We start from the raw sequence: 21,367 nt of genomic DNA, 5'->3' as shown, positions 1-21,367 counted from the left end.
AATCAGCAGTGGTGTTGTTCCTGAATCCATACTATCCCAGCTGCTGCTTTGTAAGTCTGGGACCTTTTTTCAGGAACATTTTATGCTACAGCTACTTCTGCAGTCAAATGAGAGAAACTGTCTACCTGTGCATCCATGTTGTGATTTCTTTAGTAATAACTTGTTAGAACCCAATGTATATTGTGTTGTGGACAATGAGATCCTATAGTTCTCCATTTCCAAGTCAGATGAAATGAGTATAAGCATGTTGAGTGGTGTAATCTATTTAGACATCACTGTAAATGCAGATATTTGGAGCAAACAAGAATGTCTTAATCTGATTTTAGTTTTCAGTGTTGAGCAAGGCTGTCTCTTTCCCTCACCTGGGTTCTCCTGTGAACTGAGTAGTGGAAGAGCAGATCCATTCACTGGGCACCTGGCTAAACTTAAAACTGCCTCTTGAATTCCATAGCCAGGACTGACATGGAATGGGGGAACAGAATGATCTGAATGTGCCTTCTCCTTCTTTATAGTGTGATACATCCTCAACAAGTAGTAGTAAAAATGTCTTTTATTAAAGGAAATCAGTTGCTTAAAGTGATTTCTGCTCAGAGCTTCTAATCAGGATTTCTGGTGGTGAAAAACGCATTTCAGTGGTGTTTTTTTTTTTTTAAGTGTTGTTCAGAGGAACACTTTTTTTTCAAGGTGGAATGAAATACTCTTCATTTTAATGTGATCATAACTGAAGACCTCATTTTAGAGAAATAATAATTTTTGTGAGTTCTTCAATGTCTCATTTGTTGTTTAATGCTGTCCTTATGAGATAACTTGGTTTTATGGCATTAAAAGGAGGTTTTTGTGTGTTTTTTATAACAGAGAGGAGAAAATAGCAATCATGCGCGAAAAGCACACAGCTCTGATGAAGCCCATTGTGTTTGCTCTGGAACATGTGAGGAGCATCACTGCAGCTCCTGCAGAAACTCCTCATGAGAAGTGGTTTCAGGATAACTATGGAGATGCAATTGAAAATGCACTAGAGAAGCTTAAGAATCCTTTGAATCCTGCTAAACCTGGAAGCAGCTGGCTCCCATTTAAAGAGGTATTACATGCAAGAGGAAGAGTACAATGTAGAGACACGTGCTGCTCTTGCTGCACCATGTGTTTGACCCTCTCCTCTTCCTGTTCTCTTACCATATCAAAATTGCAGCCTGAAGCTTTTCTTCTCAGCAGTCAGCACAGGCAAACTGGGCACTAAAGCACCATTTTTTTTTGCCTTTAGCCAGTTGTATTAGTTGTCTGTTATTGCATTTCTACCCATTGAAATTACATTTTTCAAATCTTGCATCATCTGTTGTCTGGGATGCTGTCAGCTTTGGGAGCAGAGGGATTTCTTTCTTTTAAATACTGTCTTTCTGAAACTCTGGTATTTGAGTTTAGTTGATTTAAGTTTTAACAAGTCAATTCTGTTTATCTAAGCATACTCCTTGGGCCATGCAGCAACCTTCAAGTGATCAACCCTTCCTAGAGGTCCTTTGTCAATTTTGTCATCTTCTTAGTTTATGGGTGTGAAGAGAAACAAATTATTCACATGTTACTCACATGTCTATCCAGAGCCAGCCTGCTGTTTTTAAAACCTTGCTAGACAGAACAGAGGTTTTATATGCAAATAGACCTTTTTTACTTGTACTTCCTCTTCTTTTTGCAGAACAAGCAAGCATTCAGATACATAAACAGGAGGTTGCTGAATGCTGCTGCCTTTAATGCAGCTCAGATATTTATAAATACAGGCGCAAACCTCTTGAGGAGCATGATTTGTTGTGACTTTGGTTCTTATCACTGCACAGGGTATATTTGCTGCATAGAGGATGTTGTTTAGTTTTTGTAATCTTCATCCTAAACTGTGTCTGGATTAGCAGCATGGCAAGGGTGCAAAGGAGTTTAGGAAAAACTTTTGTTTTCTGGAAGATGACCATCATTAAGTCTGGTTTGATGGGTGTTTTTGTTCTTACTGCTAACTGTAACGTGAATGTCAGCCTAAAAGAAAAAAAAATTCTTTGGAATAGGTAATGCTGAGTTTGCAGCAAAGAGCACAGAAACGGGCCAGTTACCTCTTACGACTTGAAGAAATCAGTCCTTGGTTGGCTGCCATGATGAACACTGAAATAGCACTTCCTGGAGAGGTGTCCACCAGGGACACCGTCACCATCCACAGTGTGGGCAGCACCATCACCATCCTGCCGACCAAAACCAAACCTAAAAAGCTGCTTTTCCTGGGTTCAGATGGGAAGAACTATCCCTATCTGTTCAAAGGTAAGTAATAGAATTTTTCTCATACCAGGTACTGTCTCTTGTTATAAATTAGACTGTATTAAAGTTAGGAAGATTGCATGGTGCAACTCTAGTTTTACTTGCCTGAATGATGCAGAGAAAGAGGAGTTTGAAGCATTTGCTCTCTCTCTCTTCCCTACCTCTCGCTTCACCATATATTTTTCAAGGCATTTTGCTATGTCAAACTGTAAGTCAAATCCCTTCTTTACAAGGCTTTCATCAGAAGCAGTGCTCCACTTGCATATTGATAGGTTTAGCTGGATGCAGGTTTCCAGAAGCTTAATGTAGCCCCTAAAAGAGAACTTTAGAGACTTCTTGTTTTCTCTGCAAGGGAAAGGCCTGTTTGTTATGTTGTAACTATTGTGTGTCCTGCTCACACAGCAAGCTGGCATAAACTGGTAGGTAAATGCCATGTAAACACTTGGTTTAGGCCAAACAACTCATCTTTAATCTATGTATTATAAAGATATGCATAGTCTGAAATGTAGTAGGTTTTAAAAAATGCTACATTTTGGGCTTTAGAAGAATTTTTTTGTTTAGAAGCTAAATTTTAAGCAAATATCTTGCAGGTTTGGAAGACTTGCACCTAGATGAGAGAATCATGCAGTTCTTATCCATTGTGAACACCATGTTTGCCACGATCAACCGGCAAGAGACGCCGCGGTTCCACGCGCGGCACTACTCGGTGACGCCCCTGGGGACAAGGTCAGGCCTCATCCAGTGGGTGGATGGAGCCACACCTCTCTTTGGGCTTTACAAGCGCTGGCAGCAGCGGGAAGCTGCTCTGCAGGCACAGAAGGTAACGGCTGCGTTCTGTGCGAAGTAGAACAAGGCAGAAGAGAAATGCTTGTTTTGATTTGCTTTGTGATTCTAAGTCATGTAGTCTTACAAGGATTGTGTTTTGTTCATAATAATGCAGGAGGGTTCTGTGTATTCATGTACCTTGGGACTTCACCAGAAATCAATAAAATTGCATCTTTGTTATTTATATATAATTACAGTATGTAACATAAAAATGCTGTTCTGGCATGATAATTCGAGAGAACTGTTTTTTAGAAATAGAATTAACCTTGGTTGAAATTATTTTAGTTCCATGTCTTGTTTACTCATTTCATTCTAAATACAGTTTTTGCAGTTATATTTATGAGATCTACTTTGAGAGTAGAATTAGGCCAAAACAATGTGTTTTCAGTCTATTTAGACCTCAACTGCTGAATTTTGAAAGCAGTCTCTGAGCATGCTCAGTCAAGGCATTGATTTCATATTTCATTCTCACCAAAACTGAATTTTGGGTTATGTTTCTGTGCTAATGCATCAACTACCATTTTTCATTTCTTCTAGGCTCAGGACTCTTACCAGACCCCTCAGAACCCTGGAATAGTTCCTAGACCCAGTGAACTTTACTACAGTAAAATTGGACCTGCTTTAAAGGCAGTTGGGCTTAGTCTCGACGTGTCACGTCGTGACTGGCCCTTGAATGTCATGAGGGCTGTTCTGGAAGAGCTGATGGAAGCAACTCCCCCGAATCTCCTCGCTAAGGAGCTCTGGTCATCGTGTACCACACCAGATGAGTGGTGGAGAGTTACACAGGTGAGTTACAACAACTGTATTTTACATAGAAGAGGCTGTGGTTTTAATGGGATGAGGGGCAGCAAATGCCTGAGGTGTGGTACTTGTGAGTTTGGAGAGCTGGTGCTGCTGTGAGTTGGATGAAATGTTGGCAGTTGTGCCATTGAATTAAAACATGGGTATAGACCAGATAAGTCTGTTCTTATACTAGAATTATCAGCCTGAAAAATGAAAACTCTTGTAAAATACCATCAAACAACAAATAGAAAACTGCTTGGAATAAGTTGGGCTTGATTTGTTTTATACTTACACTTAAAATAATGTTTTAAGATGGTAGTCAGTCCAATGTGTTGGCAGAGGATTCCCACAAATAATTTTTTCCTGAAACTCTCTTTTAAGTCGTATGCAAGATCCACTGCAGTTATGTCCATGGTTGGCTACATCATTGGTCTTGGAGACAGACATCTGGATAATGTTCTTATAGATATGACTACAGGAGAAGTTGTCCACATAGATTATAATGTTTGCTTTGAAAAAGGTAATTTAAAAAATGCTCTATGTTATTCTAATAAAAGGTTTTCTTTCTTGGTAATTAAAAGAAACAACTTAATTTTTTATCTTAAAGGGAAGAGCCTTAGGGTCCCAGAGAAGGTTCCGTTCCGGATGACGCACAACATTGAAACAGCACTGGGAGTGACAGGAGTGGAGGGGGTGTTCAGGCTTTCTTGTGAGCAGGTATGGTTGGAGATTTGAAAACTGAGGGCCATCACTGGCCTAATACTGTCCTAGAACTTTTCTATTCTACGTTCTGCTGCTGGTTTATAGAGGCTTCACCTTTCTGCTGTGATTTTAATTGGGCTTACTGTAGTTATATCCTGTGGTAGGTATTTAAGAAACATGAGATTGTCTAATAAATGCACATGCAAGTAGTGGTACAACTAAAATTTAGGGTGAAAAGGGGACTTTTAGTTGTAGATTAAAATGTTATGTTTTTCCTGAATTTTTTTGAGATATTTTGCTTGCCCTCTTCCTTTGGGACTCATCCTGTATAAACATGACACATATGTTTTTAAAAAGAAAAATGCTCTGAAGAAGGGAGATTTTCCCTCCTTAAGTGTCTGTGGCTTGTGCATAGAGTTTGTGTGGAAGGCTAGATCTTCCCACAGGCTCAGCTGCATTTGTACCCACGGCGGTGTTCTTCCTGTCTGTGTAGTAGTTAGGGATACATTATGGATTTCTGTACCTACTCAAGTACAGTATTTTGCCTCTTAAGTTTCCACTATTCTACAAGGATGACACAGAATCAGAACGAGTCTGTTTAAAATACGATGCAGGTCCTTCATATTATGCGGCGTGGGAGAGAGACTTTGCTTACACTGCTGGAAGCTTTTGTTTATGACCCACTGGTGGACTGGACAGCTGGAGGCGAGGCAGGATTTGCTGGGGCTGTCTATGGTGGTGGTGGCCAGCAGGCTGAAAACAAACAGAGCAAAAGGGAAATGGAAAGGGATATTACACGGAGTCTCTTTTCCTCGAGGGTGGCTGAGATAAAGGTGAGTTCACTACAATAATTTTCTATTTTTAAAACAAAGTAGATGCTGCGCTGTCATTTTATTTATTTGCATTTTGGGAATGGGGGAAGATGTGGTCACGTATCAGCACTAGTTCATGAATTTTATTGTGATAAATTGAGTTTGTATGAAGGGAAGTGCTTATACTGAACTTGCAAGTGTTTAGTTTTCAGTTCCTGCATGCTTAATTCTAAAACATGTTTTAGTGCTTTGCCTGAATCTGAGCTAGGAGAATAAAAACAGAGGTTTAGAGAGCAGTTTAAATAAAGAACATCTGTTAAGATTTGGCAGTTGTAACACTGGAAGCAGTGTTAGATGAATGGTGGTGTTGAAGGGTTAAGTTCTGCCATATCTTACTTTCTGTTGCCAGTTTGATTTAGTGCAGTTTGGTAACATCTGTGTCTTGATTGCAGGTTAACTGGTTTAAGAACAGAGATGAAATGCTTGCTGTGCTGCCAAAACTGGACAGTAGTTTAGAAGAGTACCTGAATCTGCAGGAACAGTTAACAGATGTAGAAAAGTTGCAGGGAAAACTACTGGAAGAGATAGAATTTCTGGAAGGTGCAGAAGGAGTGGATCATCCCTCCCACACACTTCAGCACAGGTACAGAGGAGCCAGGAATTCTGTCAGAAGTCTCACAGTTCAATACAGATGGTGTTTTAACAATGTACTACTTATGGGTTAAATGTTAGAAATCTGTACACGAGTGACTAGCTGGGTAAAAGCTATTCTTGCAGTAAGCAGGTCACTCCTTGCACAGAAGAACTACTTTTCCTACTAAATAATCTTATGTCCTGCACTTCATAATCCATCAATATAACCTGTGCTTATCCACGTTCCACACTTGATCCTTAAGGCAAGAGAGGGAATGTTCTGAAGATGGTGTCCCATCATTATAATCCACATAAGGGACCTATTGATAAATAGCACAGAAATACTTCCTTCTAAGTTTCTAATTCTTAAAGTTATTTTTGAAGGTTATTTGAAATCAATCAAGTATTTCAGAATTGCATGAATAGGCACAGGCATTAATTATTTTCTAGGAAAACAGAATTAATTATGCAACATTGTTAGTTTAATGTAATTGGTGAGAACATATTCATTTCCTGGTTAACAGTTGTATTGTTCAATATTGTTCTGTATTCTATAGTGTTAAGTTTATTTTCTTTCTTGTAGTACTTACTTGATTCTGTGGCTTCAATAATTCAGGTATTCTGAGCACACACAGTTGCAGTCTCAACAAAGAGCTGTCCAGGAAGCCATCCAGGTGAAGCTGAATGAGTTTGAGCAGTGGATAACCCATTACCAAACTGCCTTCAGTAATTTAGAGGCAACACAACTTGCAAGTCTGCTCCAAGAAATTAGCACACAAATGGACCTAGGTACAAAATAGTATTTCTGGGGGTGGTTTTAATGGTTTGAAAATAACTTGAGTTAAATATCAGGAGGCATTATGAGTATCCTCTAGCTTAAAGGCAAAGATCTGTATGTAACTGGTTAAAAGAAAGGAGCTTCTTCAAAGGATGATTTATCGCACTTCAAGGTTTCAGTGCCAAGCTGTCTCAAGGAATTTGTGTCTTCTCCTGACTGGGCATGAGATTCTCTTACCCTGTGCTCAAAATTCTCAATATGAATTCTCTATGCTCCTTTATCACAAGTTTAAAAAAAAATTTGAAAAGGTTTTAATACTCAGTATTTCTATTGTATAAAAGTGTCTTCAGACATGGCTTTATTTTTAACCTTCTTTCTTTAAAGGTCCTCCAAGTTATGTCCCAGCAACAGCATTTCTGCAAAATGCAGGCCAGGCACATCTGATCAGCCAGTGTGAACAACTGGAAGGAGAGGTTGGTGCTTTTCTGCAGCAGAGAAGATCTGTATTACGTGGTTGCTTGGAACAATTGCACAACTATGCAACAGTAGCTCTGCAGTATCCCAAAGCTGTGTTCCAGAAGCACCGAATAGAGCAGTGGAAAACCTGGATGGAAGAGCTCATTTGTAACATGACAATTGAGCGCTGTCAGGATGTCTTTAGGAAGTAAGTTGACAGAATAATGACTTGTTCAAAGAATGTAAATTATAATTTTCAATTTTATAATTTAAATTAATACTTTTGCAATGACCTATCTAATTATAAAGCAAACCAACAGTAAGTTGTAATTCTGGAAATTTGGAGTAAATATGAAAAACTGCTTTAAAAGTACCATTCCAGAATTTAGTCTCTGTGCTTCAACAGGAAAATCAAGTAACATTTTCCTGTAATGAACAAATGGAGAATTCACTTTTGTGGCTTCAGAGTAGTGATATTTTGAGTTTTAGAAACTTCTAGTATTTAAAAATCAATAAGTAAAGGGTTTTTTTTTAATCTAGTAGATTTTCAAGCAGTTTCTGGTTCTTTTTTTCTTAAGTCAGGTTGTTTTAACATTATTATGGCTTGGCTTAAAAGATCTAGATTATATTTGAGCATTTCCTCTGAAATCCCTTTTCCTTTCTTTTTATCTTATATTGATTCTTTGCTTCAAGGACAGTTGTCTTATGTCCTTGTAAGTAGGTGTGGAATATGGTGCATTATAGGACCTTATAAAAGCATTGTTAGGGTAGTCATCAACCTCTTGTGGTATTCAGCATTAAGGAGTAGGTGGTTTAGGAACGGTTCAAACATGGAGTGCGTTTCCTACCTACAGAGCAGAGTGCAGTCTGTTAGCACGTGAGCAGGGGAAGTGTAGTCACTGTCCTTGTGCTCGACAGGTACGAAATGCAGTACGCTCCCCAGCCCGTGCCGAGCGTGTGCCAGTTCATCACGGCCACGGAGGTGACGCTGCAGCGCTACGCGGCCGACATCAACAGCCGGCTGATCCGGCAGGTGGAGCGCCTGAAGCAGGAGGCAGTCACGGTGCCCGTGTGCGAGGAGCAGCTCAAGGAGATCGAGCGCTGCATCAAGGTGTTCCTGCACGAGAACGGCGAGGAGGGCTCGCTCAGCTTGGCCAGCGTCATCATCTCCGCTCTGTGCGCGCTGACCAGGTGAGTTCCTCCGGGGAAAGCTCCTGGTGGAGACCACATCACAGGAATGGTCAGTGATGGAATTCTGTGAGGAGTGCAGCAGCAGGCACGGTGGCTAAGTGTCTCAATTCATCTAGGCGAAACCTGATGATGGAAGGTGCAGCGTCCAGTGCTGGAGAGCAGCTGGTTGATTTGACTTCCAGAGATGGAGCCTGGTTTCTGGAGGAGCTTTGCAGCATGAGTGGGAATGTCACGTGCCTTGTGCAGCTGCTGAAGCAGTGCCATCTTGTACCCCAGGACTTAGATATTCCAAACCCCATGGAAGCATCAGAAGCTGTTCACTTAGCCAATGGAGTATATATCTCACTTCAGGTGAGTCTTCTATGTTACATTTTCCCCCTATCCTTCAAGGCTTCAGCAAAGTCATTCTTAATAAATTCTTCCTTAACGGGCTAAATGTTTGTTTATGATGCTGCTGAGAATTTTTCATAAGTCTTGTTCCCGATTACTTTATTTGATTGAGCTGAACAGGCATTTGCTTCTGTCATTTACATTTTTATTGGTTGACAGAAACTGTTTTGATCTATACATGAGAAATTGCAAAAAACTGCTGTCAAGTAAGTAACCATGAGGAAGACATTGGTATCAGCTTTATAGACACACCAGCTTCATGTCTCCTTTTCATTTTTCTGTTCTGTTACTGCGAGTCCTGATGAACTTCCAGACTCTTCAAATTGTGTTCGTTCTGTTTTCTGCTCCTGCTAAACTTTACTTATTTTCACCTGAATCAAACAGTTTCAAATAAACTCAGAAAACCTGTTGTACAGGCCCCTGTCTCCAATATTGGGTAGGAGAAAAATGCATTTATAATTTTGTGGTTCAGAAATGTTTCCACATTAATAAAACAAAAAACCCATGAAAGGCAGTTTGAGTGAAATATCTGCTGAAAACTGATATACTTTATAAACTGTGGCTGGTTAAATAAATTTTTGAGGCTTTTAATTCCATTGTATTGTATTTGAGAAATATTTTCCTCTCAAGCTGCCTAAGTGCATTTGGATTTTCATCACTTTATTTTTTCCCTCTTTGAAGTTGTAACATTTCAGAACTGTTTCAGAAATGCTGAACATTTCAAACTGCTTCAGTGCATGGCAGCAATTTCACTGCATTGCAGTGGGGATCTTTCACCCACACATTGTTGTCCTCCCTGTGAGCTCCTAGATAAGATGTGCTCACTGAACTCCCTGCTCACTTGGCAGTCAAGATAACCAGTCTTTTTGGTGTGTTTCATCTCCTTTTGGAGACAGAGCACGTTGGTTCTTTCTGTAGCTGCCTTTAGCCCTTTGCTGCTTTCTGCTTGGGGAAAATTGCTCTGTGCCACTTAAGGTACTGTTTTTCTTCCCTGCATCGATTTCTGTGGCAAAATTATCACTACCTGTCAAGTTTGTGCTACTTTTCCTTTGTCTAGTCCAATCAGTTTTGCAAATCATAAATTCAGTAAATAATTTAATTTGCTCATAGTTATGTAATGGAAAAGAAAAGCTGACATTGATGACACCAATTCACAAATTATGAACTCTTTTGCCCCCAGCCTCTGATGAGAATGGCTGTCAGGTATTGCTGCTGGTGCTGTTGTTGCTACGTTGCTACAGATGTCAAACCTTTGGCTTTGTACAGGGTTTACTGTGTTCCTGATTTCTTCAAAGTTAATCCAAGAGCAGACTTTGGACTCTTGGCTGACCACCATCATGTTGTATTTTAGATAATGTCTGCTGCATGGTGATGTAGTATTAAAATGACAAAAGATGTTGCATGGCATACTTTTTGAGGGGGAAAAGTTTTTACTTTTTCATACTTATTTCCCAACAGGAATTGAACTCAAACTTCCGACAGATCATTTTCCCTGAAGCACTTAGGTGCTTAATGAAAGGAGAGTATACTTTAGAAAGTATGCTCCATGAATTGGATAATCTTATAGAGCAAACAACTGATGGAGTCCCTTTGCAAACATTGGTTGAATCTCTTCAAGCCTACTTACGAAATGCTGCTATGGGTATAGAGGAGGAGACACACACTCATTACATTGATGTTGCAAGGTAAATCACCTTTTTTTCAGTTTAGGTGTGAGAGAGTGAAGACTGAAGAACATTAGTTTGTGTAAAATAATTTTTTGTTTGATATACAGGCTGTTCTTGCCCAAGAATACCTTAAGCAGAGTGCTGGGTGGAAAGTGTGCTCTTGTTTCCTCTCTGCCAGTTTGTGTGTTTATCCCCATGCATACACAGAAATATGGAGCTGTGGCAATTTACACTTATATCTGCTTAAAGCTGACTTTTGGTAGTCAACTTCTTCAAAAATAAGTAGTTGTGATTTTATATTTGAAGTTAAAGGATGCTAAAAATAGGAACTTGTTAATTAGTTTGTGGGAGGAATCTGTGAAAGGGAGAGCTGGTAACCATGGCACTCCTCATCAGGTTTGATGAGCAGCTTTTGCTTAATAAGCCAGTGACTTGGTTAAAAAAGCAACATGAGACAGAACACTGAGCAGACTTGTGTATCTTGTACTGTGCACCTACATTTCTGGGTAGGTGCTTGGTACACAACAAACCGATTCAGAATTGTCAAGTGGTATTTCCCTTGAGCCAGTTGTGGTGGCTCCATCAGTGGTACAGTGAATCTGTGGAATCAGTCAGTTGAAGAAAATTGTTTATTGTGGACTAAGCGAAACCATGTAAACTTTTTTTTTCGTTTTAAGAGTACTTCATGCTCAGTATGGTGAACTGATTCAGCCAAGAAATGGTTCAGTTGATGAAACTCCCAAAATGTCAGCTGGTCAGATGCTTTTGGTAGCTTTTGATGGAATGTTTGCTCAAGTGGAAACTGCATTTGGTTTATTGATTGAAAAGGTATGGATTTGTTCTTTTTGGAGTACTGTTTGAGCCAGAATTAGGAAACATTTAAAAAACCAAACTAATTAATTTCCTTTACATTGCTCAGCTAAACAAGATGGAGATACCTCTTGCTTGGCGTAAGATTGACATAATTAGGGAAGCCCGCAGCACCCAGGTTAACTTCTTCGATGATGACAACAATCGGCAAGTCCTGGAGGAAATTTTCTTTCTGAAGAGACTGCAAACAATTAAAGAATTTTTCAGGCTCTGTGGTACCTTTTCTAAGACACTGTCAGGTAAATAAATGATATCAAATATTCACTTCCCTTTATCTGCTTCTCATCCTGTTCAGAAGAATGTAAAATGGTCACTTTTGCTGTAACTTACCCTGGATATGTGTAAGGAAGCAGCAACTAAAAATGAATTCCTGTGCTTTTGCTGTGTTTGTAAGTTGGGTATTATTCTTCTGGATGCATCAAATGTTTCCTTTATAACAGAAGTACTATTTCTTTCCCTTTAAAAGGAATCAGTTCAATTGAAGACCAGAATGCAGTAAATGGACCTGTTCAAATTGTCAATGTGAAAGCCCTTTACAGGAACTCTTGTTTTAGTGAAGATCAAATGGCCAAGCCAATTAAGGCTTTTACAGCAGACTTTGTGAGGCAGCTTTTAATTGGCCTTCCAAATCAAGCTTTGGGACTGACCTTGTGCAGTTTCATCAGCGCTCTGGGTGTTGATATCATTGCTCAGGTAGAAGCTAAAGACTTTGGAGCAGAAAGCAAGGTTTCTGTGGATGACCTGTGCAAGAAAGCTGTGGAGCACAACATCCAGATTGGCAAGTTCTCACAGCTGGTGATGAACAGGGCCACAGTCCTGGCCAGCTCCTACGACACTGCCTGGAAGAAGCACGACCTGGTGCGCAGACTGGAAACCAGCATTTCCTCGTGCAAGACCAGCCTGCAGAGAGTGCAGCTGCACATTGCCATGTTCCAGGTGAGAGCCCGGCACAGGCTGGGGACTTCCACATGGGGTCTGGCAAAAATGAGCGTGGGTTACAGTGTCTGAGCACAACAAACATGATATTTTGTTGAATAAATTCTAAGGTATTTTAATGGACTTTATAAGGTATTTTGATTATAATTGTGCTGTAAATATATAAGGAACAGTGTTATTGCTAGCTTTTCTGGAAGACTAGCTGCTTTACAAGAAGTAAATTCTGCAACATATAAGTTTTCTTGAATAATGTAATTTTTTTCAACAGCCATTAAGTTGGTTTTTAGAAAATAGGTAATTCACTGGCTTTCTTACCAGCAATGTTCACTCTTCATTTCCTACTCGAGATTTATGTAGAAGATATTTTTCTGCTCTGCATCTAAAGAACAAACATAGATAACCAACATAAACTCCCCCTTTTTCTCAGATTATGACCTTAAGGGAGGAGATGGCTTAGAACAGAGGGTATGAATTGCTGAATGTCATTTTGTAACTTTCCTTCAAAGTTTTAATACATTGACTGTCTTCTTGCTCCACTCTTTGCTTCATTAAAAATATAAATAGCAGCAGTATCAGTCCTGAAAACTGCTTTTCTGAGGCTTTAGATAAATGCCATTGTGTCCCTTTACACTGGTACGCAGTTGTGTTGTACTGTCAGTGATCTTTACTTTATAGTGATTTGTAGGTTCAGGGACAAGGCTTTCTCCAGGTCAGTTAATAAACCATTTCATAGACTGATAAGAAAAATTATCTTGGTTTTAAGGTATCACAAGTGAATTGTTTCTGAATATTGATGGCTTTTCCTTTAGATTAAAAAGGTGTGTGTAAATCACATCTAGTAAGTTGGTGGATTGATAAATGGTATAAACATCCAAGCTATCAAAACATAATTTGCAACTACTTGTATAATTTAATGCTCTTAAATGATTTAGGACTTGGAGCTGTGCTGGTACTGTCTGACATGCAACCTTTTTAGTGCCCTTACTTATAAAGGGTACCAGAGCAGTGGAATTGCTGTTTGTGATGCAAAGTATTTTGTGCTGAGCAATATTGATAATCAAGTCTTGCTGTTACTTTCTTAAAGTGGCAGCATGAGGATCTTCTCATCAGTCGCCCCCAGGCTATTTCTGTCACTCCTCCACCTCGTTCAGCAATTTTAACCAACATGAAGAAGAAACTTCACACGCTCAGTCAGATTGAAGCTTCCATTGCAACAGTCCAGGTATGGCTGTTTTGGGGAAGGTTGTTCAGCAGCACATTGAAATGTGACTAACACAAACTGCAAATCATCTGCCACCTTCAAAGTATGTTATCTGGGTTGCTGTGTTACACAAATGTGGGGGTATTGTCATTGATCTCTTTTGGTCTGATGGGTCCTGTTATATTGTTTGATATTGCTGTCTCATCCAAAAGGTTCTATTTGGAATAGCAGTAAATCTTTTTTAAGAAAAAGACAAATCTGTGAAAGTATCTTTCTTTCTGAAGGCTGCTAGTGCTCATTTTCTTTAACTTTGTGTACCTTAGGTCATCCTTACTATTGTTTTTGCTAGCTAAATGCCAGAAGTTCCCTTTATAGAAATGGGCATATTAATTCTTCTGTGTGTTAAGGTTTGTGTGCTATGGCTTTGCTCAGTATTTTAGATTTATTTGGTGCCAGTAATATAGAATATTTGTTTGTTAATTACTGATTAGCTTTCTCAATTTTAATTTCCTTTATTGGTTGTGAAGGTACTGTTTATAATAATTTCTTTAATTATTTGCAAAATAATTGAGGGACTCCTATGATGTTATATAATTCTTAGTCTAGAAATCTGACTGCTTTTTTTTTTGGTGAGTTAAAGTCTAGACAGGTAGACTTTATATAACAATCAAATCCAATTGTGATGTGTACTGGAAATAAACTTTTAAACAGCATAAACTAACATTTGTCAATCATGAATGCCACAGTATTTCAAATATATGGGATAAGAAAGTGTCTGCATGTGTTATGTATGCATAATTTATTTAAAGCCAGGCTTAGAATGCTGCATATCATTCATTATTTCATAAGTATGAATTATCTCTATGGGCTTTTTGCTTCCCCAATGCAGGAGAAACTAGCAGCACTTGAAGCAAGTATTGAGCAGCGTTTAAAATGGGCAGGAGGTGCAAATCCTGCACTGGCCCCGGTCTTGCAAGATTTTGATGCCACTATTGCTGAAAGAAGAAACCTTGTACTGAAAGAAAGTCAAAGAGCAAGCCAGGTACTACAGATAAGTACAGTACTCTTGACTTCATGAGTGTGTTCACTCTTCATTTCCTACTCGAGATTTATGTAGAAGATATTTTTCTGCTCTGCATCTAAAGAACAAACATAGATAACCAAACACTTCTGGGAATCCCACTTGAAAGCCATAGGAATGATCTTTGTGAGAATTGCTGCAGGGTTGGGTGACCCTGGGATGATACTGCTACTGTAACAGAGCAGTATCTGTGTGTTTAAAATCCTCGCTTCAAAGCACATGAAAAAAACGCTGTTTGTCTCATAGCCAGTTGAAGTGAAATAATTTTTCTCACTCTGGCTTTGCTTTTTCAGGTCACTTTCCTTTGCAGTAATATCATTCATTTTGAGAGTTTACGTACGAGGACAGCAGAAGCCCTGAATCTCGATGCTGCATTGTTTGAACTCCTCAAACGCTGTCAGCAAATGTGCTCCTTTGCATCGCAGTTCAACAGCTCCGTGTCTGACCTGGAGCTTCGCCTGCTGCAGAGAGTGGTAAGCACGGGGCAAAGCAAAGCATGAAACCTTTCAGAACCACTGCAGGGACTTCTCAGTTTTGTCTTCCATCCTCAGGGTTATGTATACCTGCAGAGGGAGTGTGGCCCAGAGTTTGTGCTGTCAGTTAAACACTTGGCAGTGCTGTTACACAGCAAGTGAATTTTATCTCTGGGTACAGATAAAGAAATGTTTCCGTTACTTTTAGGGCACTGGTCTCGAACATCCTATTGGCAGCTCTGAATGGCTTCACTCAGCTCACAAGCAGTTGACCCAGGAGATATCTACACAGAGAACAGTACAAACAGAAAGAGAACAGCAAATAGAAACAGTTTGTGAAACAATTCAGAATCTGGTGGATAGTATTAAAACTGTGCTCACGGGTCATAACAGACAGCTTGGAGATGTCAAACATCTACTGAAAGCTATGGCAAAGGTATGCCTGAAACATCCTTATATTTATTCCTCAAACTCATGTCAGTACAGTTTAAGAAAAATAACAGTTGTATGTTAGATACTTTATGTGCTTCATGAAGTATCTAGAAACAGTAAAATGTTTGTGCATATGGAGTTCAAGACATAAAGTTCATGTTTAAGAATTCATAAAACTTTCTAGCATTAGCCTTAGCAGGCTTTGGTTGAACTGAACCTTTTCTCTCTCTTGGCAGTTGAAACATTGTGTTTATAAATCCTTTTGGTTCTAAATCTGTAAAAAAATTCATTATTTAAAAATTTATTTCTTCATACATAACTACTGAAAATTACAGTTATTTGTAATCAAATGGCAAACTGAAGGACTGAAAGGGCTTAGAAATCTCCACTTTATTCTCTTGGCCAAAATATAGCAGTTGACCTTTTTGCACATCTTGGTTACAGGATGAAGAAGCGGCTTTGGCAGATGGTGAAGATGTTCCCTATGAGAACAGTGTTAGGCAGTTCCTGGGTGAATATAAATCATGGCAAGATAATATTCAGACAGTTCTGTTTACATTAGTTCAGGTTATGGGTCAAGTCCGCAGTCAGGAACATGTTGAAATGCTGCAGGAAATAACTCCCACCTTGAAAGAACTTAAAACACAGAGCCAAAGGTAAGAGAGTTACCTTGTCTCAGGTGAGAAAAGGCATTTTGCATACCTGCTTTCATGTAGCAGGAACACATCATGGTGATATGAACACATACTTGATGATTTTCTTAGCACTCAGAAATCTTCTTGCAAAATCTGAATTAATTTAATTTTTGGATTTTCAGTAAGTCAAGTAGTTGCATGAGTATTTATCAACTCCATTATGTTTCCCAGTGTCTACAATAATCTGGTGGGGTTTGCATCACCCTTAGTCACGGATACAGCAAATGAATGCTCCAGCCCAACTTCAGCTGCTACATATCAGCCAACCTTTGCAGCAGGTAATACTTGCAAAAGTACAAACACAAAACCACCAGCAACTGATATTAGAGAGGGAATCATACCTCTTACTGAATTTTGAAATGCAGACAATTTGCTTAATATAAATAAATTCTTAGCAGTGGAATAAAACTTCTTGTTTATGAAGTGAAAGACATTAGAAAATGGAAAGATTGAAAACTGGTGCAGAACTTAAAATGCAAATTTAAAATGCATTTGTTCTGAAAAACTGATAGGTCAATTTGATACGCGTTTAATTGTGCTTTTTCTTGCCTCTATATGCTATTATTTTGAAGACTTTAAGCACTTTTAAACTTTCTTTACAGCTGTACGTAGCAATACCGGGCAGAAAACTCAGCCAGAGGTGATGTCACAGAATGCAAGAAAGCTAATTCAGAAAAATCTTGCAACATCAGCAGATACTCCTCCAAACACAGTCCCAGGAACTGGCAAAAGTGTTGCTTGTAGTCCCAAAAAGACAGCCAGGGACCCTAAAACAGGAAAAGGTAAATACAAACCTTAAAAAAACCAACAACCCTACCACTGACAGCAACAAAGAAATACCTCAGTGGGTTCTGTGCAGGAGTGCCAAGTTGCATTAACTTTATTTTGTACCTGTAGCTGTGCAGGAGAGGAATTCCTACGCAGTTAGCGTGTGGAAGCGGGTCAAAGCCAAGTTAGAGGGCCGAGATGTGGATCCCAACAGGAGAATGTCTGTGGCTGAACAGGTGAGTTGAAAATAAAGTTCCAGTACTGGTCCTCGCTTTAAATACATGCTAATTAGCAGGTGTGTCTGCTGCAGTGTGCCTTCAGGGCCAAAATCCTCTTGTGAATGGGGGTTCCTTTGGGGGTGGGAGCTGTTGCAGTGCAAATCAAGGTTGCTGCTGCCTTGCATTGCTGTTTTTTTTTTTTAACTGTCATATGCTTTTGTTTTTCATATGGAGGTTTATGTAAAGCCATGAATCAGATAAAATTGTCTTTTGCCTGTCAGTAAGCTAACATTTTTTCCACAGCTGCTGATAGCCAGGGAGAACACGAGATCTGTACAGCTGCCCAAGGGACAGAACTTTTCTGTGTTCAATAACATAACACAACCACTCCTGTCTCTGGGCAACGGAGTCAGGGGACACAGTTGTCCACGTCTATTTGAGAATGGTGTGGCTACTTCCAAGATAGGGACTGTGAATTAGATAGGTGGTTTTTTTTTTTTTTTTTTTTAGTACAGCTTCCTGTTTCTTATGTGGACTGCACGAAATTATGTCTACAGTTACTTCAGATTTTTTTCAGTGAAATGCAGGTGGCATTTGACAGTAAATTTTAAGATCACTTAAACACTTTTCAAATTCTAGCTTATTTTTAATTCCTTGTTTGACCTTTTTAATAGGTTGACTTTGTGATTAAGGAAGCAACTAATCTAGATAACTTGGCTCAGCTGTATGAAGGTTGGACTGCCTGGGTATGAGTAGGGAGACAGCAGCTCGGTCTGGTTCAGCGAGGTCAGACATCCACCAGAATCAACTCGGCCTCAGGCATCCGTAGCCGCACCACAGTCGGTGGTGATGCATACTGGGGCTTAATCTGAGGAAACCTAGGAAATCTCGGTGCACTGGGAAGTGAATCCTGCAGGATAGCTGCACTCAGGGATACGCTCAACACATGGTCTGCAACCCCCACGGTCAAGGGTGAAAGCTCACCGCTTGAGCAACACGGTTTGTCTTTCTGCTACGGAAGAACTGCAAACGTGTCTGGGGGTCAGCTGCAGAAAGAAATCAGGATGCTACAAACGGCAGAGTGATTTGGAACTCAATTCCACCTGACCCTGTGAACAATTCAGGAAACACCGAACCCTGTTCAAAGAAAAACAGAAAAATGGGGCCATGAAGAAATCACAGCAAGGGCAGATTTGATGCATTCAGATCCTTGTTCCTCTTGTTCTGTGGCAGCAGTGCTGGTTGAGTTGACCAGTTAGTACGGGAAAAGGCTACAAAATGTAAACTTCAGAAATGGACTGAAAGCAAAGAGCTGTACGTCAGATACACGCTGCATTGGAAGAACTTCTGAGATAGAAGAAAAAGCCTTTGTTCTCTTCTCCCTTTCCTCTTTCCTTTCACTCCTCCCTCCCAGCCTCTCCTTGCATACACCCTTCTTGGCTTATTCTTGTAGGTTAGGCGTACTTCCAATATACTTTTTATTTCAATCCTTCTACTTCACAGTTTAGTCAAATTAACAACTTAAATTCTGTTGGTAAACAATTTCTCCAAAAGCACTGAAAATATAGAACATCAATGATTACTTATGAGTTGGATGGTCAAATGCAAAATGTAATTTTGGTTATTTTAAAGTCATTTTTGTGATTCTATTATGTACAGTTTCTCAAAATTGTCACTGTGCATTTAAAAGTAATGATTCCTACAGGCATTTGATTTAATGTGCACTTCCCTCTGCTTGCAGTGTACACTTTTTTGTAATTCAAATTGTCCCTCCAATCTCATTCTACTGTGATTGCTGTAGTTTCTTTCGTACGACGTAGCTAATCCAATGTAATCTTTACCTTTTTAAAAACCAGGATAGAGTATCTAGTAGAGTTTTACATTGTTGATGACAGATAAACAATAAAGTGACGTTCTGGTGGAGGAGAGTGATACGCTTTTTACTTCATTTTCCTAATCCTTTTAGTTCACACTTGTAAATTCTAGTGCTTCACTTCACAGGGGTATACATATCATTCAAGAAATGAAGGACTCTCAAATTTTTGTTCAACTAGATCTGTAAAGATTTCTGCAAAGTAGTTTTCCTCTGCCATATTTCTTCTATAGATGGTTGTTCAGTAATGCATCCATAGGGAATCTTCCACCAAGGTTTTTTTTTTTAATCAGTTCTCAAAGTGTGATTATGGTCAGAAAAGTCTCTCTAAAAATGGCATCATCTTCCTTGGATCAAGGTCCTGCTTGTCTGCTGGTTGTCCAAAAGACTTCTTGCTTCATTTTTTAAGTAGGACACCTTTAGGAAAAGGCAACTTCATTTTCTTAGAGCAAACAAACCCCACAGAATTCAGCTACAACTCCAGAACTGTAAAGGTGCTGATAGCTAAAGCAGAAATGCACCCTGGCATTCTGAACGCAGATAAATTTGTTGTAGATCTATATAAAAAGTTTCTCTTCTGTAAACTTGGTGAATTCATTATGCAGAGTTGCTGAAAAATGTGGGAAGATCCTTAATGCCATTTTAGTCACTTTTCAGAGTAAAACCACACTTCCAATACAGCATTTTTTCAGTCAAAATCCAAGTATTAAAAGATTTGAGCCAAGCCCACTGCTGGCATGAAATTAATTTAATTGAAAGGGTTTGCAGCAGTTCATCTGAGTAGGAAGCTTGGCTGGTGGTTTTTGGATAATGCCAGCAAACTTCTGTTCCTTTCAGTATTTGCACTATGCTGACTGCTCTGCCTCCGCAGTAGGTCTTAGAATTCACTTTCTCCTCTGTTGCCAACTTTTTGTGGACATGCACTTTGAAGTGTAACAGTTTTCGACAGTCATATGGCCTTCCTTGCACTCTGATTGCCTGATTACCTCTAGGGAAGTCACAGGCTTTGCATCTAACAGCACCCATGCAAACGCATTCCACTGCCACTGCTCCCTGACCCTCTGCCACGCACGTCGCAGGAAAAGCTGTTGGAATGTTGCAGTGAAGAACATTCATATGCAGAACAGGACACTTGACACTGTTGGTCCTTTTCATTTTTCTCCAGTTAAAAATAACCTTATGAACAATCTGTTGGAGAAGTGTAGTGACAGGAGTGTGTTGTACCTGCTGTTTTGTTTCTTGGAAGCTGGGGGGAAGGGAGGGTAATGCACTCACCTGTGGCTCATGTATTATACCTCTGCCATCCAGAAATGAAACACTTGTGTGGAGATGGGTTCTTACTGCATAATTTAATAAAGTTTTAAAAAATAAAAAAGAATATGTGTTTTTAATTTTTTTCTACGCAACACTGTATGGTTGTGAAAATTACAGGGAAGAATAAAGTGCCTGATAACAAACAAATACAAACCAAACCCCAAATTAGAGCAGGATTCTCCAGAGACTTACATTTGCATAACTAATGCAAAGGAGACAGCTCAGATGTGCAGGAGTTGGTGAGACTGTCACTGTTGACTTGTGTGCTGACACATTTTTCATGGAAATGTTGACGCTATGGGAAGTTGGCACAGTCTTGATGAACCCTAAAATTCAGGTTCTGCTCACACATCCTGCATAGTAAATAAGACTGCATTAGCTACATTCTCTTAAAAGATGCTTCTTACAAAGACATAAGGGTACTTTATTTTCAGTAGAACTGGTGTTTATTTTCTCTGCAGTGAGGCACACCTAGAATAATGTAGGTCTAGAATCACCTCTCTACATACAAACCAGCTGAAGCTATAGAAGTCAAACAGTTCAGCTGAGGGCAGTTTTTTGCCTGCTGCTTACCTGCAGTAAATGTTAACCAAGGGACCATGCTATAAAGTGATTTCTCACATCTGTTCAGCAGTTTTGTTACCCCCTCACAATTCTGTAGGCTCGTGGTTGAGATGCCCTTTGAAAATAGAGTTGCTCGTTTGCCTCTCTTCATTCTCTCCTTTTGGAAAGCCTGGATGTGAGCATGGCTCTGCCAAATGGGTTGCTGGGATGTGGTAAACTGAAGTCATTAGTGGTGTCCTAAATTATTTTGGTAGGATAATGGCATGGTCAATACAACAAACGGAAAATGCAGCAGGTCTATACAGTTAACAGAAATTAGTTTTGTACTTTGTAGGGACTTCATGGTCTGGTTTTGCTTTGCAACAATTGGTTTTGCCCTCAAGGATTATCCTATTTAAATAGAATAATGGTTTTTTTTT

General features: G+C 39.5%; 1 protein-coding gene across 2 annotated transcripts in view; it reads left to right on the top strand.

Moving 5' to 3' along the window:
* The window catches only part of SMG1 (SMG1 nonsense mediated mRNA decay associated PI3K related kinase), a 58,777-nt gene extending 39,657 nt beyond the window's left edge, over window positions 1-19,120 (top strand). For both annotated transcript variants that reach the window (XM_053957409.1, XM_053957410.1), the window contains 25 exons: window positions 856-1,078; window positions 2,043-2,289; window positions 2,877-3,106; window positions 3,649-3,897; window positions 4,276-4,414; window positions 4,502-4,611; window positions 5,211-5,429; window positions 5,861-6,051; window positions 6,658-6,830; window positions 7,204-7,483; window positions 8,194-8,466; window positions 8,583-8,817; window positions 10,315-10,541; window positions 11,201-11,351; window positions 11,443-11,632; window positions 11,860-12,329; window positions 13,414-13,551; window positions 14,420-14,572; window positions 14,905-15,084; window positions 15,293-15,520; window positions 15,961-16,172; window positions 16,383-16,489; window positions 16,814-16,993; window positions 17,109-17,215; window positions 17,872-19,120. In XM_053957409.1, coding sequence (XP_053813384.1) covers window positions 856-1,078; window positions 2,043-2,289; window positions 2,877-3,106; window positions 3,649-3,897; window positions 4,276-4,414; window positions 4,502-4,611; window positions 5,211-5,429; window positions 5,861-6,051; window positions 6,658-6,830; window positions 7,204-7,483; window positions 8,194-8,466; window positions 8,583-8,817; window positions 10,315-10,541; window positions 11,201-11,351; window positions 11,443-11,632; window positions 11,860-12,329; window positions 13,414-13,551; window positions 14,420-14,572; window positions 14,905-15,084; window positions 15,293-15,520; window positions 15,961-16,172; window positions 16,383-16,489; window positions 16,814-16,993; window positions 17,109-17,215; window positions 17,872-17,949 — 4,990 coding nt within the window. In that variant the 3' untranslated portion in view covers window positions 17,950-19,120. The remainder of the gene's footprint in view (window positions 1-855; window positions 1,079-2,042; window positions 2,290-2,876; window positions 3,107-3,648; window positions 3,898-4,275; window positions 4,415-4,501; window positions 4,612-5,210; window positions 5,430-5,860; window positions 6,052-6,657; window positions 6,831-7,203; window positions 7,484-8,193; window positions 8,467-8,582; window positions 8,818-10,314; window positions 10,542-11,200; window positions 11,352-11,442; window positions 11,633-11,859; window positions 12,330-13,413; window positions 13,552-14,419; window positions 14,573-14,904; window positions 15,085-15,292; window positions 15,521-15,960; window positions 16,173-16,382; window positions 16,490-16,813; window positions 16,994-17,108; window positions 17,216-17,871) is intronic.
* Window positions 19,121-21,367: the final 2,247 nt, after the last annotated feature.

This window comes from Vidua chalybeata, chromosome 16, assembly GCF_026979565.1.
Source record: "Vidua chalybeata isolate OUT-0048 chromosome 16, bVidCha1 merged haplotype, whole genome shotgun sequence".
Lineage (NCBI taxonomy): Eukaryota > Metazoa > Chordata > Aves > Passeriformes > Viduidae > Vidua > Vidua chalybeata.
Note: the sequence above shows the minus strand (reverse complement) of the source record. Positions and strands in the feature narration are given on the sequence as shown.